General features: G+C 40.2%; 1 protein-coding gene across 4 annotated transcripts in view; it reads right to left on the bottom strand.

The window, feature by feature from the left end:
* trappc9 (trafficking protein particle complex subunit 9) overlaps window positions 1-20,470 on the bottom strand; it is a 245,413-nt gene that overhangs the window by 62,693 nt on the left and 162,250 nt on the right. For all 4 annotated transcript variants that reach the window (XM_083925898.1, XM_083925900.1, XM_083925899.1 and 1 more), the window contains one exon: window positions 19,392-19,483. In XM_083925898.1, the coding sequence (XP_083782024.1) occupies window positions 19,392-19,483 (92 nt within the window). The remainder of the gene's footprint in view (window positions 1-19,391; window positions 19,484-20,470) is intronic.

Here is a 20,470-nt window from a genome sequence, read left to right as displayed (position 1 = left end):
AAACTCTAAAACAGTGAAAAGGGCACAGTTTGATTCAGCAGAACAAACAGAAGCTCTCCCCTGCTGTTGCATCTTCGTTACATTAAAAGACCAGCCACCTGTTACAAGTAGTTGTTGCAACCTCCTGGGATTGCTGCATCTGGTAAAAAAGAGTGGGGTATTATGTTTGCAGACAAAGCAAGCATTGAAAATAGACCAGCAAGTGGGATTCCTCGAGCTAATTACTAGCTGCGCCATGATTGTCTTTAAATACCAGGTGGGCAGAACAATGGCAGGTCCAGATAAAAGAGGAGAACAAAAGGCCATCCCTGTTTGATAAAAGGAGGACATAAAGTGAATCCACCACTTAGAACATGTTATGAGTGTGTGATGTGTAAGTGTTTGTGTGGTCAGACTCTCCTCGAAGGTCCCTCACGGAGTAATGACATTCTTTGTTGTGCTCAAACGTCAGACTACAACACCAATAATCACTGTATCTGCTAGTGATACAGATAGTGAAATTATTACCAAATTCATACTGTTCATACTGTATGGCTGCTCTGCACTGATGATTACAAAAATATAATATACACGTGTAGAAAGATGATATTCCTTTAATTATCCTTTAGATATTTTCTCTTTTCCAGGGAAAATCCAGTAATTGTGTCCTCTAGTAATATGTGAAAAATCTGTGACGTACCCTAGGACCCTCCATCCTCACTCACCTGCTAGTTAACCTTTAGCAGTGTGGACTGTATGGCCTATGAAAGATTGACAGTGTGCAACTGGGAGTAGCAATAGTAGAAATACTACAGATACAGAACTACTACTATTAGTTTCACACTGCCCATACCACACATTCATAACCCCTATCCAGTCATTGTCCAACTCTGCTGCATCTGCTGAAGCCTCTCTAAGCTAACGGTAAAGGTAGCAGCTCAAAATGCTCTGAACATTGTCTTGGCCATCCGTGAAAGTGGTGAAGGAATTAAGTCACTGTCACAGCCTTCAATTTTGCCCAGAAAGGAAGACAAGATTTAGGCGTATGAGTGAATTCTGAGCCCTGGCTTGTAATGATGTTAAAACATAGTTACATATGTAACTGTGGTTCTATAAATTCTTGGTTACAGTCAGCTGTTATATATAGTCAATAAAATGTCTGAAAACAACTGAAACCCATCTGTTAAAAAAACAGGGAGAGATTGAGGAATACTGGAGCAACAATCTAATCTAACAATCATTTTGAGAATTCATGAAGGAAGGTGTGTTCAAGATAAAACTTTGTGTTACGTGGCCAAAACCACTTGTCTTTGACTCCGTAGATCTTTATAACAATAATAACAGAATAACTGTATTTGTGGTATAATTTTCCTATCTCCGTCTTTGTGAGCCTAAAACAAAATCTGCACAAAGCTTTCAATACCCAGAGCCTATCTATTCATCTGCGACTCAATAATGGGGTGGAAGGGGGATAGATGTTCCCATGTGTGACTATTGCAAGTGTAAGATATGAGTCCTGCCCATTGATTCATCCAGGCCTACAAACCAATTATTTCTCCTAGCACTGCGTCTGCCCAGAGACTTCTGTTTAATTACCCCTTCCAGTCAGTGATCCCTCATATTAGAGCTAAGGTTGTGTAATGGATCAATTGTCACTGTTTTGAGTCAGGTGCTAAATACAATTCAGAAGAGGACAGATGTTTTTGTTTTTTAAGTCAAATTATAAGTTTGTTTAGTTTGGTCAACAGATGACTTAATGAGGCCATCAAATCTACAATCAGGTAAAATATTAGCAACAGTGGCCAAGTCAAGCAGCACATGAAAATTCTGCACTAACCAACCATCTTTTGGTGAATATCAGAAAGCATAAAAGGCTTTGATGTGAAATGATAAGGGATGCAAAGATGAGGCTGTAGGGTTAAAAAAAAATGAATACAAGGGTCAGAAATACAGCTACAGCCATGTATCCAAATCAAATTGTTTGAAATTTGTTTTAAAAAAATAGATATAGCAGCCAAAAAAAATTCCCTTACTACATTCTTCAATCATAAACTCTTCTTTGAGCCATCCATCTCATTGTACAGCATTCCTTGAAAATGTTATCACATTAGCAGTCTGCAAAACATGCAAAAGTCTCATAAAATATGTAACTGGCAGAACAAAAAAAATCACTATGTTGCTACTACTACTTAGACAGGGACTTTTCATCAACCAATGTCCCAAAGGGAAGTTCTCTTTTTTCCATCCATCATCTTCGACCGCTTGCTGGAGCCGATCCAAGCTGACATTGGGCCTGAGGAGGGGTACACCCTGGACAAGACGCGGATCTCAGAGCACACAGAGACAGACCGGGAGAAGGACAACCATTCACACTCAGGGCAATTTAGAGTCATCAATGAACCTAACACCTGCATGTCTTTGGACTTTGGGAGGAAGCTGGAGAACCCGGAGAAAACCCACGGGGAGAACATGTGAACATGTGAGGCGACAGTGCTAGCCACCAAACCGCCGTGCTGCCCAGTTCTCTTTATACATAATAGAAGCAGTTTTATTAGAAATTAATTAGTTTAAACTTGTTTATTTTAACTGACTGACATACATACATGCAGTGGTATACAGTGATTGAAATGTACACAATTTGAAGATATCTCATCATAAACATTGATTTTTTTATTTTTAACACCATTTAAAACCTAACAATTAAAATATATTCCATGACACATACATGTAATGATTTCATTTGTGATTATGCATTTTTCTTCTGTCCAAGAATTGTCCCATACACTGTATCTTTGTGTCCCGGGTGCTATTTTTATTGTCCCTGGGACAACAGGACATCCTTTATTTCGAGCAGTGCGCTACACTATTTCTGAAACACACCGATCCCTGCTGGTTAGAGGTAATTACTGAAGTCATGAGCTGTTTTATTTACAAAGACAGGTAGGCAGTGTTGTTGGAAATCTAGATGAATGACAGTGTTCTGGGAGCTGAGGAAAATAACACTCAGTTGGCAGCGCATCAGTAAAAAAATGCTGCTTCCCTGGGGACTGGTGTAGTGTAGTGTATCACTGCCCATTCGGTACTACTGTTGATGTGGCAGTAGACATACTTTTCACTGTTGTCACTCTTGTCACTGTACTTTCACTGTTTTGGTTCGCTACCACTGCAGGAGGCTGCCATTTTAATTTATCCATACAATAAAACCACCGTATGCACCTGCCCAGAACTAAACATCATAGATATGTAATTAGGAACTCGTCGATCATTTAACAGCTGAGGAGACAGGTATGTTCTTATGAATTGGTAGAGGCCAAAACATAGCTAAAGGAAGATTGGATTTTGGACACCAAATGAAAGTTGTGTTGCATCTTCTGGATGTGAAGGCAACTGTTTGCCAAAGTAACTTTAAAATTATATGTAACTGTTGCATTTACAGCTGGTAGTGCTGCCCCAGAGTGACCGGAATGTCACCAGGGTATCTACAGTATATTGTTTTAGGAATGACAGTATACCTTGAATCTAGATACATACTCAATCATCTCAGAGGGACAGATACACCATCAACCATAAAAAGTGGATTTTTAGGCCCTCCTGTCACTTTATTTATTCAACAAAGTTAATCTTGTTAATGAACGCTCATTTAAACCCAATCTGTATGAAAACAAAGCTTTTCATAAACTAATGTTCTACTGAAAGAGAACGCATTATTTAAGGCTTATGATTCGATCAGATTGGAATATGGCAATCAGGATATTCTGCCTTGGTTAGTTGATTTTAATGGGGTCAGTTGAATATGAATCAAAAGTGAAGTTGTTTAGCTGTTTGACTGTATCAATTTACCTGCTTCCAACTGGGACATTTAGAATTTATTAATATTCTATGGCAAATCTGGGGATGCGCCCTTGCTGACAGCTATTAAAGCTGCTAATGAGTGACGATTAGGCCTATAGCTAATGATAGCAGACAGTGTTATGAGGGAAGGCAACATTCATGATAATCATTCAGATTGATTTATTATGTCGTCAGCAAGTTCCAGTTTCAATTGATCTCCTGTGTTGCAAAGCTTTTATCTTATCACAATCCCGGTCCTAGCAAGCATACTCTATCTGATCCCAGTCATAACAATACTTGTGTTTAAACTCTGTGTCAAATTACTTTGTCTATGTGGGTGGATGTGAATGAGAGAGTCCAAGAGAATGATAATAAAGAGACAGGGAAAAGAGAGAAAAGATAATGTGACAATGTGACAGTGTATTTTCGTCAAGTGTTTCCCAAAATACATCTCCTGTACTTTTCAGGCACACTGGGATGCAGCAATGAAGCTCCATGGCCCTCAAAGTCTCCCAATGATATGCTGCGAGCCCTGTGCACGCACGGCTCTTGCTCGTACTCCAGGGCAGAGGGGAATGACAGGGTAACAGCGCTCAGTGGTTCTCAATTGGTGTACTACTACAGCAATGGCTGCTATGTGTCAGGGCCAGAAACATGTCAGTAGTGTGAGCAGGATCAGTCCATTGATGAAAAAGTGTCAGTTACCCCAGGGTTGACACAGACCTGTCAGCGGGCAGCTGTTCCCGTGGGTCACTGGCTGGCGAACATCTGATTCACGACAGTCAAACATGATGGATCACCTGCTTCAACTGAGCAGTAGCACGGAAAAAATGGCAACGAAGCAGCAGTGATGCTCATCAATGACAGGCAAAACATATCTACGTGCGATAATCATGCAATAATCCCATGTGAGAATATCTAATCATATACAGTGTATCCGGAAAGTATTCACAGCGTTTCACTTTTTCCACATTTTATTACGTTACAGCCTTATTCCAAATTGTATTAAATTAATCTCTGTCCTCAAAATTCTACACATAATGCCCCATTATGACCACGTGAAAAAAGTTTTCTTGAGAGTTTTGAAAATTTATTAAAATTAAAAAACAAAGAAATCACACTTACGTAAGTATTCACAGCCTTTACTATGAAGCTCAAGATAGAGCTCAGGTGGATCCTGTTTCCACTGATCATCCTTGAGATGTTTCTACAGCTTAAATGGAGTCCACCTGTGGTAAATCCAGTTGATTGGACATGATTTGGAAAGCCACACACCTGTCTATATAAGGTCCCACAGTTGACTGCATGTCAGAGCGCAAACACCAAGCATGAAGTCAAAGGAATTGTCTGTAGAAACAGAGACAAAATTGTCTCGAGGTACAAATCTGGGGAAGGATACAGAAAAATATCTGCTGCTTTGAATGTCCCAATGAGCACAGTGGCCTCCATCATTCGTAAATGGAAGAAGTTTGGAACCACCAGGACTCTTCCTAGAGCTGGCCGGCCGTCTAAATTGAGCAATCGAGGGAGAAGGGCGTTGGTCAGGGAAGTGACCAAGAACCCGATGGTCACTCTGTCAGAGCTCCAGCGTTCCTCCGCGGAGGGAGGAGAACCTTGCAGAAGGACAATCATCTCTGCAGCAATCCACCAATCAGGCCTGTATGGCAGAGTGGCCAGGCGAAAGCTACTCCTTAGTAAAAGGCACAAGGCAGCCCGTCTGGAATTTGCCAAAAGGCACCTGAAGGACTCTCAGACCATGAGAAACAAAATGATCTGGTCTGATGAGACAAAGATTGAACTCTTTGGTGTGAATGCCAGGCGTCATGTTTGGAGGAAACCAGGCACTGCTCATCACGAGGCCAATATCATCCCTACAGTCAATCATGGTGGTGGCAGCATCATGCTATGGGGATGTTTTTCAGCAGCAGGAACTGGCAGACTAGTAAGGATAGAGGGAAAGATGAATACAGAAATGTACAAAGACATCCTGGATGAAAACCTGCTCCGGAATGCTCTTGACCTCAGACTAGGGCGACAGTTCATTTTTCAGCAGGACAAGCACCCCAAGCACAAAGCCAAGATCTCAAAGGAGTGGCTTCAGGACCACTCTGTGAATGTCATGGAGTGGCCCAGCCAGAGCCCAGACTCGAATCCGATTGAACATCTCTGGAGAGATCTGAAAATGGCTGTGCACAGACGTCTCCTATCCAACCTGATAGAGCTTGAGAGGTACTGCAAAGAAGAATGGGCAAAACTGCCTAAAGAGAGGTGTGCCAAGCTTGTGGCATCATATTCAAAAAGACTTGAGGCTGTAGAGGCTGCCAAAGGTGGTTATACAAAGTCTTAAGCAAAGGCTGTGAATACTTAAATATGATTTCTTTGTTTTTTAATTTAAATACATTTTCAAAACTCTCGAGAAAACTTTTTTCACGTGGTCATAATGGGGCATTATGTGTAAAATTTTGAGGACAGAGATTAATTTAATACAATTTGGAATAAGGCTGTAACGTAATAAAATGTGGAAAAAGTGAAACACTATGAATACTTTCCGGATGCACTGTACAAACTCAATATGAATCCAAGGGACCCAGGTTTATTTGAAACCCTGCTACATCTTGTGTATTCCTCATGATGGATGGCCAAATGAAGAAACTTTCTATTCTTCCCTTCCTCGATGTCATTGTCAGAAACATAAACAGATTTGAAGGAATCTACAAACTGTAGGAAACAGTCTATGAACAACACAAGAGCTGCTCCACTCATGCGGGAAAATATCTGATTATGAGTCTGTGGTACCAGAGCATCACTGAGGAGGATCAATAGCGACAGATGAGTGCAATGGAGTGACTTCTCCCTCTGAGGAGCTATGTCATATCCCACCAGCGTCAAAAAGACTGGCAGGCTGTGTAGATGTCCAGGCAAAGAAATCTGTGGACTGGCTCCACACCCAAAGTGGCAGATTTGGGTTCAACGGGATAACCAAGTCACCAAGGATAAGCCAAAGGTCAAGTGTATCCCCGTTCAGATTACTACTGAAAGGCTCGAGAGAAGTACATCCAAGGCTTCCTTTTCTAAGAATAAATCACTAAAAAAGCAGCCTTGATCTATTAAAGTTTTAACTAAATTGTCTTTGTGTTTACATATAATGATATTGGTAAAATTACTGTTTGAAATAAAGTTAGCAGTTACTGTGACAGACCAGTTGATGGCCTGTACTTTAAATCACTGCTCACACTGCCGTGATTGTTTTTTATTCCATTTCATACCGTTTTCACAACTCAAATGTGTGTGGGGCTGCTTAAGAAGATTTCATGTTGGATGATCAGATATGTCATATACATTTACTAAATTAATTTGTAAAATAAATGGGTTTCTGTGGAGGAGTTGTTTTTTTTTACTTTGCTGATGATGTACCTTCACCTCAGTAAGCGTTGTTAAACTTATTCTGGCAGTACTTTCATATAAACTATGCTACCAGGGTAGAGTTCATGGCTGAGATGGCAAAATAATTGTCAACTGGCCAGAACCTACTAACAAGGGCACAAAGTTTATGAATAAGTGAAGTGTTGCAATATTTTAAGACCTAGTCTGGCTTACTGGATGTACAGTATGGGAAAAAGTCGCCCATCCGGCACATTTTTCATGCAGCATTTTCTATTTTACAAAGAGGTGCACGGATCTGATACCCAGATCGGATATCGGCTCCAATATTGACTAATTAGCTGCAGCATTCCAGCATTCCGATTCAGTCATTTATTTTTTATTATTATCATACACGGCAAGTTAATTAAGCTATTGTTTGTTGGATTTCAGGCAGCTGCTATATTTTACATTACATTTTTAAATACAGTGCACTTTACATGGAAGTGTTATTTAATTTTTTTTGCTGCTAATGTACATACATAATGTAAATATTATGAAGTGCATTTATATCCGTGTTAATTTCTCACCTTTTTAACAAGGCGAAATGTTTATGTCAAGCCTGATGCCTTCACTCACATGGCAAGGTTTAGCTTCATTCATTCAACAGTAGGATCAGATCAGTATCGGGTATCAGACGATAAGCTCAGTCCAGGTATTGGTATCGGATTGGATCGGAAAAAAACGGATTGCGCATCTCTAACTTTACATGTCAATTGCCGCTGCATCTGGGGCTAAGTGTCGCCAAAGATGATTGTGATTGGTTAGATAATACAGCTAACCCATAACCATAACCCATGCTTTTCCCATATGATGGAATATTAACTTGTGCAGCTAGATGACTTACCCTTGCACAACAGTCGAATTATCGCAATAACATGAGATCACGTGAAAATTGAGTTTATATGTCACAAAAAAAGAGAAAGAAATTCCTCCTAAAGAGGAAAAATTATGGGAAAATGTTTTCTTTCTCCTCCTAATTGACTTTGGCGAGCGTTTGATAGACAGATGGTTCATCCAATCACCTGCCAGGTATGTTTTGAAATCACCTGCTCTTTCCCAATCAGTTTCCAATAACGACTTCTCAGATGGTTCTGTGAATCAAACCATCTGACGATATGACCACAACCACACGCAATGCAAGACTACTGTCAAACCAATAGCCTTGGTATTTACCGTTGTATTGCCCTTTCCAAGCTCTCTGATCATAATGGAATATCTTAAATTTACTGAGAAGGTCAAAACAATCTTCATAATCTCTCGATTAGCAATCCAGTCCTTCCCACATCTATCGTTCAATTTAACTGACATAGAGAATGCAACTGGGATATATTAGCGGTTACATTCAAATCACAATAGACTTCCTCTATTGGGCAGATTATAGTCCTTGCTAAAAAACAACAAGAACATATCCACTGCGGATCTTTTCGTGGTTCTTACTGTTGTGTATTGATGGTGCAGGGCCACATATAACAAAAAGGCTATGCTCATTTCTCTGTACTTCAGCAGGTGAAACAGCTGTGTCACAATATTCCCTCTTTTAGGAGCCCTTGAAATAGTGTGGCAAGGCACTCTAGACATTTTCAGAATGAAACCAGAGGCTGGACTTGGTTGCATTTAGAAATGTCAGGTAATCTGTCTTTCAGGGATGAAAAGGCAACCGCTGGGGATACTCTTGTTTCCTCTAAAGAAATCAATGCAGGAGGTGGCTTTATTTGATAGAAAGCAGGGAGGGAGAATGAGGTTTAAGCTGAAAATACATTTAGAAAATGGTGGTGGGTGTGGAAGGGTGGGGGGCTATCGGTTCTGAGAGTGAACTAGGTAACTAAACAGATGCTTAAGCCACACTTAAACACACTGGGACAAATAATGAAAGTAGACAAATTAAGTAGATAAGAAGTTGTACGGAGAATAAAGTATTTGTGCATACTCGTTTCGGCCATAAACAACTAGGCTAAATGCTGTCTTTGCACATTTCTCACAAGTACAAAAACTCTCTACAAACTAATCTCCACAACTTTAATCCGGGCATTTTCTGTTTCCTTTCTGTTTATTTCTTTTCCCAACCGACCGGTCTAAATGAATGGGCGAATGTGTGGTGGGATAGCTGTGGCAGGCTGGAGGAGTTTTGATATATTTCCACACCTCACCCAGACTGACGCACTGACAGCAAGGATTGTTCTGTAGCCATGATAAATGCCCCATAAACAGACGCTCCTAGCCTGTTAAATGTGCTAGCTCCAGATCCACACAGGCCCAAAATAAAAAAGGCTTGAGGCAATCAGAGTGGGCCGCCGTACTCTTTGCATTTCCACATTAAATCAACCAGGGTGATAGGAGAAAACTGGTAATTTCAGCCAAAGTAGAACAAATGATCCTTTCATGCTTGCTCTCCAAAGGAGGTTCATTTTTTTTACTAGCAACACTTTGGTAAATAGTCCTGTGTTATGATAACCCTACGTGGTACAATGTGTCAAAATCACTACTCACATTCATAATGAGTTCATTAGCTGCTTTGAAAAAACAACAGAAAATTCACTGTTTAGGCAACCTGAGTAGAGGACTCCTTTCAAGACTGAGGGCTTCAGCTACTCATCATTGTGCACTTATCAACTGTTTGAGTATCTTTGTCTCCCCCCACACAGATATAAGCCAATCTGAGTCAGCACTGCCTCTATAAATCAAACACACTGGCCCAGGAGACAGAGGGAGGTGAGTGTCATTGGTCCTCCCATATCCCTCTGGCTCTGTCCTGGCTTTAATAGGGTACCTTTACTGTAGGTTGGGTGACAGACAGAGCCTGGGCCACAGAGCCGAAAAACAAGCAGATAAATCAGCTTCTGCCGACCCAGTGGTCCTCCTAGTGCCCATCAGTCAGCTAAATGGGCAGCAGCTGCCACAAATATACGCAAATCTGCACTCCAGGCGGTGGGTTGTGAAGTTGGGTGTGCGGTGGTTAATGTGTGTTTGTCTACCAGGGAAATGGAAACAAACTTTCTTATCATGTTAATAGAAGAAAAAAACCTTAAAGTGGCTACATGCTTATCCACCACCCTCACTTTCCCACTCACTACATGAAGGACGCACTACTTCCAGCTTTGGCAATGAATGTTGGCTTTGGATGAGTTAATGAAACGTTCAATATAGACATAATTCCTACAATACTGGGCTGCATCTCAGCAATTTCATTCACAAACATATGGTCTGCCAAATTCTCAAGGTTGAATTTTTTTTTTTTTTACTTACAACCAGAAAAGAACACAACCTGAGCACCTAACTCATCCTGCTTTCTTTACTGTTGCATAAAAAGACTGATGAGGTTGACAACCTGACAGAACTACTGACAAGCAGAGTTAAAAAAATAAAAAAAATAAAATATATATATATATATGCCCTCATTAATGACAGAGCTGCTTCTCTTCTCAGTGTTGTTGTTTCACGTAGTATCAGGGATTTTGAAAAGCGGAAGGGGAGGAGAACTCCATGTGAAATAGGCAGCCTACGGCACGCTTATACGTGCAGTGTACATCGTGTGAGTCAGACCAGTTCCACATCACTAAATCCCCTTGTCTACCTTAGGGTTGGGGGGGCTAGAGCTTAACCTAGCTGACACTGGGCAAAGGTGGGGTGGTCCCTGCAGAGGTCGTCAGTCTATCAAAGGGATGAAAATACAGTACTGTCTAAGCATAACTAAAATCAATGATGGGTGTGCACAGCAGACGGTGGAGCAGCTTGGTGGCAGACTGGACTGATGTCATCCTACAGTAAGTTTAGGAAGGCTTACTACCATCTCCCACGGGCCCCATCACAAAAAAAGAAGAGCACTGACTTGTGTGAAAACGATTACCCCCTTGGGGACAATAAAGAACCTAACCTAACCTCACTACTGTGCAGATGGCCGCAGAGCTGAGTTGACGTATGCTCATAGATGTGACATATTACCAGTCACAGGGGCGGTCAGAACACTTCTTTCATTCCCATCCTCTCTCTTAGGTCAGCGGTTCTAATCATCATCACCAAAACAAAACCTTAGTGTTAGGTGGATCTGGGCTGTTTGGCAGCACCATTTGTCAAACTCACAGCACCATGTCAAGTGGGCACTTGACAAAAGCCACGTTATTCCATGAGACTTCCCCTGTGTGTGTGTTGAAAAGCCACCACCTGTGACTGTGTGTGTGTGTGTGTGTGTGTGTGTGTGTGTGTGTGTGTGTGTGTGTGTGTGTGTGTGTGTGTGTGTGTGTGTGTGTGTGTGTGTGTGTGTGTGTGCAGGGTATAGGAGGAGAGGGAAAAATGTGACGGCGTGAGCCAGTTCAGAAGCGTTTCCTTATTAAATTTTCTCTCCGTCTTTTACAGCAAGGCCCCCACCCTTCTCTTTCCATCTCTCTCCCTGGCTAAACATTTGTCTTTCCATTCATGGGTGAATTTGTATTCCATTGAGATGGGTTCGTGGTGGCAGACTGATGGTGGGAGAGAGGGAGGGTGGGGGGTGGGTGCAAAGTCTGCATTCAGGTTTGCTGTTTTCCACCTCACTGCTTGGTTACAGCACTCAACAGGCAGACGATACTGAAAATTAAAGCCTGGCCGCAGTTGCTTCAATATGGCTCAGTGCATGACATCGCTTTGTATTGATCATTCAATATTATTTTAAAATAGTGATCATTAGCATAACATTGTCTTTGAAGCTGAACATCTATTTAAATATTGCACACTTCTAACTTATAGTGTGATTTAAGTACGGAACAATGACTTTTATCTTACTCACAGTCAAATAAACTTGTAGTAAATTACTCCTGTTGGCTGTTATAACAACCCAATTCCCACCAAGGGGATCGTTAAAAATTTCACCCTGTTTAATCTTATCTTAAAAATGTCAGGGCACTTCCTGCCTGATATAGACCTCGTGCTCTCCTCTAGCACAGCATCATAACCTGCTATGGTGGTGTCAGCCCCGCTGAGAGCTCTGTCTGATTGGCCAGGTGACTGTTTATTCAGCAACACTCCATTAAGTTGACACAGCGACTCCTATCACGAGGTGGACCACTTTGCCTTTAATCAAATTGACAGCTGAGGAGCTATAATCAATGGGGCTATTTACATATTGCCAGGCTGCAAAAAAACAAATGATGCCACCTGTTCCGGCATTAGAACTGCTGTGGGGGGAAGTGCACATCTTCCAGCAACAGGGATCCACTAATATGGACATTAAAAAGAACAAATTAAATTATTTCTCTTAAGGTTGGGTACCATTTACATTTGAACCGACAGCGATACCTAACAGGGCCTTTTGCGGTACTTTATTTTCTCTGTAATAACAATAAAATAGAACGTGTTGCAAGCATCAAATTCAAAATGAGGGAATATTTGCAAAAAAACAGTAGTTTGAACATCAAATATCTTGTCTTTTTAGTGTAATCAATTGAATATAGGTTGAAAAGGATTTGCATATCATTGTATTTTGTTTTTATTTACATTTTACACAATGTCCAAACTATAATGGAATTGTTTTTTTTAGTTTCAGTTTGAAAAATAAGTCCAAACCTATTAATCCTATTAAGTGACAACATTTTTTCACAAGATAAAACCCCTCCCTACCTCCCTCTGCCCTCCCAAACCCGTCCAAACAACGTCCAGCCTGTGAGGCTATCACCAGGGCAAAGAGAACACTGTAGTGTGTCTCAGAGAACGTGTAACCACACCGCGATGACTTTCACCATTATATTCTATTAAATTAAATTGCAGCAAGCAAGTGTAACCACACATTTGTGACCGACATCCCTTTCACTGCCCCCCAAAGTCTGCTCTGAATAATGCATGCTGAATTTATACGATTCTACTCAATCTTCATTTGGAAACACTTCCTTCAAATCACATTGGAAACATTTCCAGTAGAATGCAACCGTTTGAAATAGTTGAGCTCTCCATTTTATGCCTCTCAGGTGATATCTTATCACCAATAGAGTGCTCTTACTGGTCTAAACCACGGTGGTTCTACACAAAAACATAATTTGAAACCTGACAAAACGTATTCCCGTGTGCTATGTGATCCTGTGATTTTCTGAGAATCTAGCTGCAGTGTGAAGTAAGAATGGAGAAGTTACTTTTTAGCAAAATTAAAACATTTCAAGTATTAGCGATGCAATTTTTGGAAGGAATGCTATTGTTCCTGGAAAATTGTCCCAAATAGCTAGCTGTTAGCAAATGATGTGTTTACTCTGGCATTAGGGAACTATGTCATGGCAGGTGTATTGCTCAGGACCCAAGGAGTGTCCTCACCAATACTAATATATATTATATAACAATATGAAGTGCAGGAAAACTCTGGATTATCACTTGTAGAATCAATGCAAGAATTATCAACAAAGGTTCAAATCATATTTATTGTAGTAAAGGTAATCTGAGCTTTTTGAACTCTATTAGTGCTATGGAGCTTTTATGATACACACTGCAATTCCTCCTTTTGCGGTACTTCATTAATTGAAGCTGGTGGCAGTAAATTATCAAAAGAAGAAGCTAGGAAACATGAATGGAAACAATACAGGTATCTATATTTGACTGATTAGAAAATTGCATTATCTTTTAATGAAAACAAATAGTTCTTTGACCCTGATCATTTCAGTTAGTTAGAGTTTGACTCCTACACTTTTTTAGACCTTCTTGTTCACTTTAGTCACACTAAATTCAGTCATCTTGCTGGCGTATTTAAAGAATGAAGTGTCTGTACAGTATTAGAGAGGGGATAAGGGACAAATGGTTTGATTGGAACTGGGTAAAATAGTTGCAGTGAAAATCAAGAGATGATATCTACATCCTAATATAGTGTGTTCCATCCTGCACCTTCTCATCAAACTTCTTCCTTCTGAGTTCTTTCCAATTTTAGGGATGACAAGTACCCCTTATAGTTTTCCGGAGTGCAATACATTTTTGTCACATATAATTAAATCAATCAGCTGGCAACCTTCTGAAAAACAATATGTGAGAATCTCCAAGGCTGCTCCGCTGACATTTAGTCTGTAAAACTGTCTACCCATTTCGACAGCGCTATGAAATCAATGATCAATGAATACAGTTAACTGGACTTCTCTTTCAGGGTCCGTGATGGACACACTTTCACTGCTGGAGCAGAAAATGAAGTTCTGAGAGTCTAAGAGATTCACGCATAATCACTCTTATTGAGAAGAATCCATAAAATCCTGTCCACTAATTGATTTTGCTGCAAATGTGCCAAGTGTATTACAGTCACATTTATATATATTTAATGTTAATTTCTTTCCAAAAAAAAAATTAAACAAACATGGACAGAAAATAATGTTCAAGCTGTCAAAGGAGACAAAGTAAGAGAGTAAATATGCTCACCAGCCGCTATAGAGAAAGAAAGAAGTATGAAAAACAGTGCGCTCATCTGTTTGTTTTTTCAAATAAAGCTTACAACACAAACATCAAACTAATCCGCTCTACGTTCTAGCCCTTTCAGTGAATTACAGCTAAATTCAAATTCAGAATTAGAATCAGAAATACTTTAATACCTTTTTTTTCATTTCAATTCAGAAGAAACATAATAGTGGTTCACTGATTTAAAAAAAAATCCTTGCGTTATTCATTTGCAATTATGTGGTGAATTTGATCACACATGATGTTGCATTACTGCAGCTTGGCGCATGTGACTTTGGGGCTGATTCTGCTCAGAGGTACATTCATTTACTAATGGCCTCCGTTCACTCCCCATTCAATAATAATGAGCTTGAAAACAAACAACACCATATAACAGATTCTGGCACTTTCCATGTTCGCCATTTACTGGAACCTGTGTGATCAAATTTTCATAGGTCTCTATGGTAGCGAATCATGAAAAGGAATCAAGTTTCTAATGCCACACAATTGGCTGAGTTCAGGCAACGATGTCTCTTACTGTAGCTCCTGCCTGAGGCACAGTGTCTAATTAAATACTCACATTAGGTTTTTTTATTTTGTGCTATTAAGTTGCTGTATTTCAAAATGTGTTCACTCAACATTTTAAATCAAAGGAAGTGTATGAGTAAGACTGAGAGTGACAGTGGAACCTTTCAACCCTTTAAAAATGTTTTATAGTTGTCTGTTTCTGTTTCTCAGATCTCATATTTTTTTAGTGCCTTTGAACTTTCTTATAAACCCAGTTAAATCCTACCTAATACTGACAAGCCTGAGACCAACCACTGGAGCTTGATGAAACATTTATGAGATTTTAGGTTGCCAATTGGACGACACAATACACATTTTTAGGGTCCTTTTATAATTTGGAAAAATACACTATACCGATGTGTGGATGCATGATTTTTTTGGGGGGCTGGACCCCAATATTCAACTATTTGATTTTCCTTTGTTGGGTGGATTTGGTCAATTTTGGGATTCAGATTTTTTTCTTTTTAATGTATTATTTTTCCAAACTGTAGGAAAAACAGTATCCTTAAAAAATAAAGCCTTTAATTAAACTGAAAGACGTGTCAGCTCAGTGTGAGAGTCTGCACTATGTTTTGCTGTCATTTGTCAAGATTGTGCTGAGTGCACAGCAGGGAGCTGCGACTCAGCATTCGGCTATCTTGTTACTCTCACTACCAACATTAGCTGTGATATTTTCATCTGTTTATCCTGCGCATATCACAGTTGTTGGAAACCTATGGGGTAAAGAGGGAGGGGTCGCTGTGTTCTTTTTTTGTATTGTCTTGCTGTTTTGTTGTTGTTGAAATGAATCACAAAAAAACCCAATGTAAGCCTCAAAAAACGTGCATGCATAATGAAATTCACTGCAGTGTTCTAGGCAGAGAAAGTCCACTAGCCGCTAATTGATTAATTCCACGGAAAAACTGCAGCTCTGTGCCGTCCATCTCATCCGGGAATTGAGAAATGTCGGACTGAGTCACGTTATAACCGATCAGCCTGATGAGTGTAGACGTCTGTGTGGTTAGAAAATAGTATTTGGGACAGCTCTGATATTATTTTCTCCACTGACATCCATAAAAATTGGTCTGGCTTAAAAAACTAAATTTAGACTTTCTCTTTAGGTAATTTAGGTAATTTACTTAATGTATCTTAAGTCACTACGTCTTGATGAATGAGGTAACACAATGATCGGTCATTAAAGCGATTGCTGTCCGTGGCAATATTCTCGGGAATAATCACAAGCAGCAGCACAGCTAGCGACGTGATTTCCATCACCTAGCAGTGGTTGGTTTGCCAGAGAGGGTAGGCGGGGCTAACGCAACAGATTCTCTTTTCAACTCACGCTAGTGTTGCGGGTTAAAGGTTACTATGGCCGATCACACAAAGATTGAGAGAGGCCACGTCACTGTTCCTGTGCTGAAGTGACCTACGCGCGTGTCATTTCAGTTGCACATTATGCTTCTTAGACCACAAGTGGAGGAGGACGCCTCATGCTCAAATACTCTGATTGAGAGCAGAATTAGAAACTGCAATTTTCTTAAATGAGCTGAAAGAAAACCACAGAATGATTGTCCTCAGCTGGATGTTGACTCTGGAGTGGCACTGAAACATTTCTTGGATTAGCTAAAGCACCATCAACACAGCCAATCACACGAATGGACCTGTGTACTATTCAAGACCACTCTAAACAGCCAAATGTAAAACATACAAAAGCATTACGATAACATGTACTGCAGTTTACAATTGAGTAGCAGAGGTTGACATACAGATACTGCTGAACTGCTCAAAATATTAGTCCCCCTATCCTTGTTGAAAAGTGCCACGTTGCTGTCACGGGTACGAGGTAATGACTTCCCTGGGTGCTCCACAAAGGCACATGTACACAGTGCATGTGCACAGCCGACCCAATTTACATTTGCTGAAAGTGTTTTGTATTTTTTTAATGCACTGCTGAAGATTATTATGAAGTACAAAACAGTTTCCAAATAGCACAAAATCTCATGCTAACATTACAAATCACTAGTGTGATAATCATAGACTATAAAATAAATGAAAATAGTTATTGTGACGTTACTCATTTTTTTTGTGTGGGCTACCGTTTTTAAGCCTTGAGTTTGACACTTTGGCCATCACCGACTTGGTTTGAGTGCTAAGCCAATGTCATTTCTTCTCAATGGTGCTGTGTTAAGACAAGCGCAAAAGAGGGAAACAACCGGCTGCAGCTAGTCATCTGGCAGACTATTGCGAGTGGATGCATGGGGAGTTCTGGGTACTGGCGATTTTTATCTTCTGACCTCTCTACAGTGATCAAGAGCTGACCTAAATAACCAGCTAAACTTAGGAAAATGTTAACTGAGGTGATAAATAGGGCCATTTAGTCATTGACTTCTATACAATCTGACTTGTCTTTGCAACAGGTGAAGTCGTCCCCTGCTTGACATGAGAGAGAATGCATGTTTAAGGCATTTCTACATTGTCTTCACTTTTCAGACACGGAAGCTACATCCATCTCTTTTATACAGTGTATGGCAATAATCTACTGTACAGTATGATCAATTTCGACTTTTGTCATTTTTTATTGACGGGGAAATTGAACTTATGATCAAGAAGGGTATAAGAAGTCTACAACATTCCATAGCATTTAAATAAAGTACTGTAGGCATGACAGCATTTATGTTTTTGAAATTAGACACTGATGTGCAATAGTAGTCTACTGATGAGACTGAAACAGCATAAATATGGCAGTGCCTATTCAGTAACAGGGTTTGGTCAAATTAAAGAAAAGCATTTTTACTCAAGCGTTGGGTTGAGTTTTTGACATAGAATCTATCACCTCCTAGAGTTGAAATAAACTAATGGGAGGGAAATGTACAAGTGCATCCAGATGAGGATTGTCAAGGATATAATCATCATGAGATCTGTAAAAGATTGAAACGGCTTCTACTCTCTAATAAAAGAAAGGTAAAAGCATCAATCTGATCTGAGCTGCAAGAGGAGGAAAAAACAGCTGACTTAATGATCAACAGCTACAAAGTAGCATTTTCTGGCATCTTAGTAATACAAAAAACATGAGTGCCATGGTACATCAGAGCACAAAGCTTTGGACATAAACATCACACCAATTAAATACAACTACAACTGAATTGTTTAACAAACAAGTTATATTCATCTACAGTATCTAAGTGTGAGACACAAATGCATTAAAAACATCCATTGGACTAACGATTTTAGACACAGGGGAAATGATTGAACTTTACTCTTAATTGAGCCGTGATAGTCTTGGCAACCCTGATAAAGGCATCCTAATGGTCTCAGGCAAATTATCTGGCTCATAATCAGCAAGGCCTGCAAAAGCCTGGACTGGAAAACTACCTTCACAAAAACATTAGGAAATAACCACTGCAGCTGTCCACACTGAGATTACACACATAATGTAGAGTATCAGTCAAAGATAAGTGTCATCACTTCCTCTTCACAACAGCCTTCTTCTGTGTCCTCTAGCAAGAGGTGCATGTCAAATGCCAAGATATCTGAAGAAGAGAGAATCAAGTGAAATATTTGACTTGATCCTCTACTTTTTTCTGTCTCAAAATATTCTAACATTTCCATGCTTGATCTGTGTCGCGTCATTTTGCATTCTTTTTGCAAAAGCAGGACAGCCCCAGCTGACTAATCAAAATGCTGGCAGTGCCCACAGAGGGACTGGGAATCTCAGAAAACAAACACCCGCAGTAAATCAAAAGTGATTTCAGAGGATGATCACAGATGGTGCGACCGAAGAGTGCTCCTACAAATTCTGTGTCTCGCCGGTGCTGCACACATTTCCCAAGCTGCTGTCGACACTTCTCCAAAATAGCCTGTAGCCCATTATGAATGCAAATAAAAAACATGGCTTGAGACCAGTTCTGGAGGTTTATACACTAACTGACAGGTAAAGAGATGGAAATGAAACCATAAAGATAACTGTGATTGGCAGCCAAACATATGGAAAACATTATGGGAGACCCAATTTGTTTTTCTAATGGAAGATGAAATAACATCCATAACACACAGTAGACGCAGCGACACAATCAAACTTCTCTCATTCATTTAGTCCATATTGCACGGAAAAATATGCACATTTTGATTCAATAAGGCCTTCATGTTCACAAACTGTGCGTGGAGTTTGAAAACTCTCCATCATGACTGGTGTAAAGTGTGTGAATGCCACTCATAATCTCACACGCAGGCACACACATTAGACTCACCCCACTGCAAAGGAGCGAGTTGTAGATGCTCCAGGACCAGCTGGTTGAGGACACCCTCCACACTGGCCTCTCCACAGCGCCGCAGGGAAGGGTGGGCACGGTTAAGGACAATATGATGGCGAGGCTTCATTTCAAGTACAAATCAACATGAGAAACTGCTGCGAACACATATAGTGGTGGGAAAAATACTAAGCTCTATTAGTTAAAAGTAGCAATGTCACAGTGTAGACATCTCATTTGATTTATTACCTCAATAAACATTTTCCTACTAAGTTCATGTTCTCAAATGCTAGTTTCAGGCCTTCTTCAATACAGCATGATGTTCATTTAGTAAATTATGGCTCCATTTAGAGTCAAATCGATAAAGGGTATCCTTTGGGCGTGGCTACCCTGTGATCAGGACAGAGGCTTAGCCATGCCTAGTCATGGCATTGTTTACAATAAAATAGCCGTGAACTTGTTTTGGGGTGTCCATGTGTCGGTCTTAGAACTCTGACCCTCTCACAGTGTGTTTTGGTAACCTAAACAATATCTTGTCCATTGTGTGGTTGTACAAAAATATACGCTATGGAGATGGCTATTCACTTTTGATGCCGACAGACAAAATACCAGAGTCAAGGCTTCAAAACAATAGTACACAAACCAATGGCTGAGGTTGCGGTGGCTTCGTCCACTTATTATACACGGCCTATGGTACTGACACTCAGACACCAAATGTTCACACTTAAAATGACACGTTTGCTGCTTTTCACTATTTACAAATAGTCAACTATGCATTTTCTTCCATCCTTACTTTTTAGCTAATCCTTGTGGTTTTTTTCAAGCAATGAGTTTCAGCTCTGAGCAATTTGAGCAGTTTTTTTTTTTTTTTTGGGAAAATGTGCATTCCAGTTATCATTAAAATAGTTTGAAGTGTACGGGCATCCAGGGAATGAGAATATATTATCTGACATTCTAGCCCAATCCTACAACCTTGAGACTTTATGCACTGACAAGTCCCTTTTCAGCAGACCCTTAATGGATAACGAGCTTTGCGCCGGGGGCAGTAATAATGGGCCTATTCTGTAGTGATTTTGTGT

This window comes from Echiichthys vipera, assembly GCF_963691815.1.
Source record: "Echiichthys vipera genome assembly, chromosome: 13".
Classification (NCBI taxonomy): Eukaryota; Metazoa; Chordata; class Actinopteri; order Perciformes; family Trachinidae; genus Echiichthys; species Echiichthys vipera.
The sequence above is the reverse complement of the archived record's forward strand: the minus strand, read 5'-3'. Positions and strand labels throughout refer to the sequence as shown.